The sequence below is a fragment of the Hydra vulgaris genome, chromosome 09, assembly GCF_038396675.1.
Source record: "Hydra vulgaris chromosome 09, alternate assembly HydraT2T_AEP".
Classification (NCBI taxonomy): domain Eukaryota; kingdom Metazoa; phylum Cnidaria; class Hydrozoa; order Anthoathecata; family Hydridae; genus Hydra; species Hydra vulgaris.
Genome location: NC_088928.1, coordinates 54,017,501 through 54,022,500, shown reverse-complemented (window position 1 = coordinate 54,022,500; position 5,000 = coordinate 54,017,501). Strand labels below are relative to the sequence as shown.

Here is a 5,000-nt window from a genome sequence, read left to right as displayed (position 1 = left end):
TAGATACATTTACAACTACCACCTGATGACTAAAAAAAGGGACAACTTTAAAATTGTTAATATAGCCATAGTTACATAACTATTAAATTTAATCTAAAATAAATTTATAAACAATTATATGATATTTAAAATAATATATTTATTGGTTTTCAATAACATCGTTAAAAGCAATTCGACCTAGACGAACTGAAGTCATTGAGGCATAACGTTTTGCCACTTCCGGATCCATTTTGTTAAGACAATTCACGATACGCCGTTTGAGTTGAGGAATCTTTGTTGCTTGCCAATTATCCTCGTAGACTAAGTATTTCAACTGACCCCAAAAGTCCTCAATTGGTCAAGCTTCTGGTACATTGGGTGGATTTTTTACCTTTGGCAGGTGTTTGATGTTATTGGCATCGAGGAAAGAAACTACTTCATTTGCATAGTGCGAGCTAGCTAAATCTGGCCAGAACAAGTACTTTTCATTTTTATAATGTTCAACAATGAAAGGTATTAACCGCTTGTGGAGACATCCGATGTATGCTTGTTTGTTGATTGCCTGGCGACTTTCAAAAAACATTGGTTTTGAAGTCCCTTTGGGCGATATAATCGAAGAGACTAGCACCTTTTCCTCGTACTTCTTCTTTCTTTTGAATTTGACGTCGTTAGTTGTAGATGACACATCGCTAGAATAGAAGCCATCGTTGCCAGCCAGTGTTGTATTAGCATATGTGAAATATGATTTGTCATCCAAAACAAAATCAAAATTCATAAAATTGCGATATATTTGCCGACACAAAGGTTTGATTCAAGTTAGTTGGCTTTCGCTTCGATGTGGAATCTTTTTCTTCTTGTAGTATCTAATATTCGTCTTGTTTTTAAGAATTCTAGATATATATGATTAGTTACAATCGAATCCTCCAGCTACTTGATGTTGTGAAACACCGTGATGATGATGAAATCCCTTTTCAATTGGACTATGTGCTTTTTGTCCATTTTTTCACCTTTGGACCGCTTCCTTTTTTTCATTGATAGCCTAAATTATTGTCTACATGTTTTAGAGCACGATATAAGGTTGCTTTTGATGCTCCTTCATCTAGAAAGTGTTTTACTGTGAAGATTTTTGGCTTTTCCAGATACAAATGACTAAATTGGCAAATGCGTTTTCTTAGGTCTTCTTAGGTCTTGCAAACTTGTTTTACACGGAACAATTTTAATAAGTATTTTAAAACTATGATATAATTTAATATTAAATTATATTATAGTTTAGAGTATTAAATTCCCTATAAATATACTAAGTTATTTCAATTGCATAATTATAATAGCATACATAAATTGATTTAAATTTTGTCTCATTTTTTAGTCATCAGGTGTTAGTTTATGATTTTGAGATTATTTTTATTTGCTTCAAAAAAATAAGAAACACTTTTATTTTCATACCTAGAATTCTTAATACAATGCCAAACAAGTGTGCAGTGATAAACTGTTGCAGTGGATACAAAAGTAAATCATCAAATACAAATGTGAATCCTCTAAAATTGACTTCAGAACCATTTATTTATAGCAAAGAAAATAGTATTTTTGTGTTTCCTGATGCTGTAAAAAGACTTGAATTAAGAAAAAAATGGAAGTTTGTTAATACAAAATATTGGTTTCCTACATAGCATTCAAGTGTTTGTAGTGCACACTTTGATCCAAAATTTTCTAAAGCACCGTGTTAGAATGACTCTTTTTATATGGAAAAGTAGATTCAGACTGTATTTTATTGTTGGATAAAATGTATTTACAGAAATGTAGTGAGTATAGTGGCAGTAGATATGCTAATTTGGATAAAAATTGTAACTTTTTAAAATGTATCCTTGTTTTTATGATTGTAAGTTTAAAAAAATCTCACATGTCATAAAGTTTTTCCTTAAAATTAAAGATAGTTTGTCACTTTCAAAATTAACAGGATTTAATGTATGTTCAATAGTTGCTCACAATCATTTGACAAATGTATTAGGATATGGACAATTAATTAAATGCTTTGGAACTAGTAAATCTGAAGAAGATCATTTTATTGTGTCAGAAAAAAGAAAAATTTACCTTATGATAGTGTTCATCTCTATATTCAAAATATTCAAAACAATCTTCTCAATTCTAAGCAATTTATATTCCTTGTTCTCCATTTTGATGGACTTATTGATCCTGTTTCAGCTACTGCTGGTGAAATATTTTGGCATCTTCTCTATAAAATTTATGAAAAGCATGAAAAACTTATTGGTAATTTACATAAGGCACATAAACTCACATTTCCAACTTTACATCCAGAAAGTGATAAGCAAAGTGTTCCTTTTGCTTTGAATGTTTTTCATGAAACTACGTCAGCTGCCATTAAAAGTTATTTTCCACAAGATTCTTATTTTTTCTTATTAGACAGTTGAATTTTTACACCTTGTTAATAGTTGGTGGTTAATATTGAATTCAAAGTCAAAATATTCAAATGACTATATTGGTTATGCAGTTGTGATGGATGATAAAAAACCTGAATTCTTACGTTGTTTATTGGAGTGGATTAATAAATGGCAAATAATGCAGTTAAAAGCATGTGGAAAGTTTACTCTTAACAAACAAACAGCAAATGATATGATAAAAACATTAAAAAGTTTTGCTGATTTAAGTGATGATTTACTTAATGAAGATTATACTTACATTTGAACAAGTCGTTTCCAAAGTGACCCTCAAGAAAGTAGATTTTTAAAATATAGACATATGAGTAGAGGTTTTTTTGTTGGTTTACATAAAGTTGAATCTTCCGAGAAGATACTTTAAATTAAATCTCTAATGAAAGAAGATATAAATTAGTGGGAGTTAATTCTTAAACCAGTTGAGATCTTTTATGTGAAATTGATTTTGAAAATGATTTTAAAGAGATTAGTTTGGATGATGACCGCAAGGAGGTGGCAACCTACATTGCAGGATTTATTATGAAAAAAGTCTCTAAAAAGTTTGTTTGTTCTGAATGTAAAGCTTTATTAAATTATTAGCTAATAAAATTTATTTTTAAATGCTGATAATATCAGATATACTGCAAGAAAGCTCCTAAATCTTGGAGGAGAAGCAATTTTCATGTGTCAGCCCTCAGCATTTTATTAATGCTTTAATATTTATTAATAATATAATTATAAACATATACTTAAACAACAAGCAAATATATGCTATAATATTTATTAACAATATAACTATAAACATATACTTTAACAAATGATTATTTATGGTGGAAAAAGAAAAGATGAGATGCTGCTTTTAAATCCAAAAGATCCAAAAGAAAGCATAATAATTAATGTATTTGTTGAAGTTAATTTCACAGTATTTTAAAGTTTTACTGTGATTTTATGAATGTTTATATTACTTTAAATAAAAAAGAATTTAAACTATTGTTTATTTATTTTAATAATTTCTTTTTTTATTATTCCAGCGTTTTCTATGGAAAATTCAATAATTTAAAAAAAAAAAACTGGCCTTCTAACTTTTTTGCCATAAAAACCAACAAATCTGGTCGTGTAATTGTAGTAGGCCATGGGCATAATTTGAAACTGACAAGAATTAATAAAAACTTCAATATCTGCCTCAATCCAGGAAATTAAATAGGTAAAACAATTATTGTCAGAGTTAGAAAAAGCATCAGCTTAAGAACTGTCACAAAAAAAATCATAAAAGGATTTTCAGTCAGGTTTATAATATAATAATAAACTAGATTATTAAAATATTTTTAGGCATAAAGGATTAGTTACAAAAAAAGGATACAATTTAGATAAATCACAAGTCATGTGAGATTGAGTTATGTTGATTGATAGCTCTTTTTAGCAGTTATTGTAGTAGTGTTTGTAAAAAAAGTGAACTGACAATACAATGATGGAACAGAGGGTTTGCAGCTAGAGAAGGTCCTATAACATTTCCAATACATTTTTAGACCTTGTCTGTAATAAAGAGTGCTTCATTAGAAGAATTACCACAAGTATGACAAGAGTGTTCCATGCAATGACAAATAAGAGATTTATAGCCACTTATCAATATAGCAAAATTAACATGCTGATAAAATAGATAGAATATCTCTATTAAAATAGAGATAATTTTTTAAATGAATAGTAATGATATTTAATATTTTTATATTTATAAAGATCTAAAAATTTGTAAAAATATATTTTTAAATCTAAAGATAATCTAAAAAAATGTAAATAACATTTAGAGTTCAAAAACAAAAAGTTGGTGTCATAATTTTAACACAAAAATTTACTTGGAAAAACTTAAATTGAGCTTGAAAACTTTAAATTTATATCAGTTAAAGTTAATTAATTGTGATAGTTATTAGCAATAAATAACAACAATAATATTATAACAACAATAATAACAATATTAAGCATAGTAACAATAGTAGTATTAACAGTATTTAATAATAATATAAATATATAATAGTTTATTTAATATTAATTATAATTTATAATTAAATTAGAACTATGTATTTTAATAACATAATAATATATATTCATATAATATTCTTTACATGAAACTCTTTCATAAGAATATTGGATTAATGAATAAAAGATTTTTTGATATTGATCATTCATCGAAGAACTAGAAGTATATATTTATAACTACTTTTAAGTGATGTTTTAAGTTAAAAATTTGTGTAACATTTATATGATGAAGGATAAAAAATCAAAAACAGCTCAAGAGATTTTTTTTTTAATAATTTTTTTAACAATTTGAATAATAGATTAATTCTCTTTACTGGTGATATTGGTGTTGTTGCAGTTATGATTAACAACATTGCTATTGCATTTATAACTAATATCAAAGTTTCATTTGTTATAATTAAAGATGTTTTATAAAACAATTTGTTTATTATTAAAGATGTTTTTTTATTCTTAAAGTAATTTATTTTTATCTTTAGAATGTTCTCAATTTTGTGTTTACAAAAATACTACTAGAACTCCAAGTAATATTTTTTTCTATTCTGTATATTTTGTACCACTGTG

The 5,000-nt window shown here is 26.7% G+C and overlaps 1 protein-coding gene across 1 annotated transcript in view; it reads left to right on the top strand.

The window, feature by feature from the left end:
- The window catches only part of LOC136085581 (uncharacterized), a 212,984-nt gene that overhangs the window by 67,453 nt on the left and 140,531 nt on the right, over window positions 1–5,000 (top strand). The window contains exon 7 of the mRNA XM_065806901.1: window positions 4,916–4,960. Coding sequence (XP_065662973.1) covers window positions 4,916–4,960 — 45 coding nt within the window. The remainder of the gene's footprint in view (window positions 1–4,915; window positions 4,961–5,000) is intronic.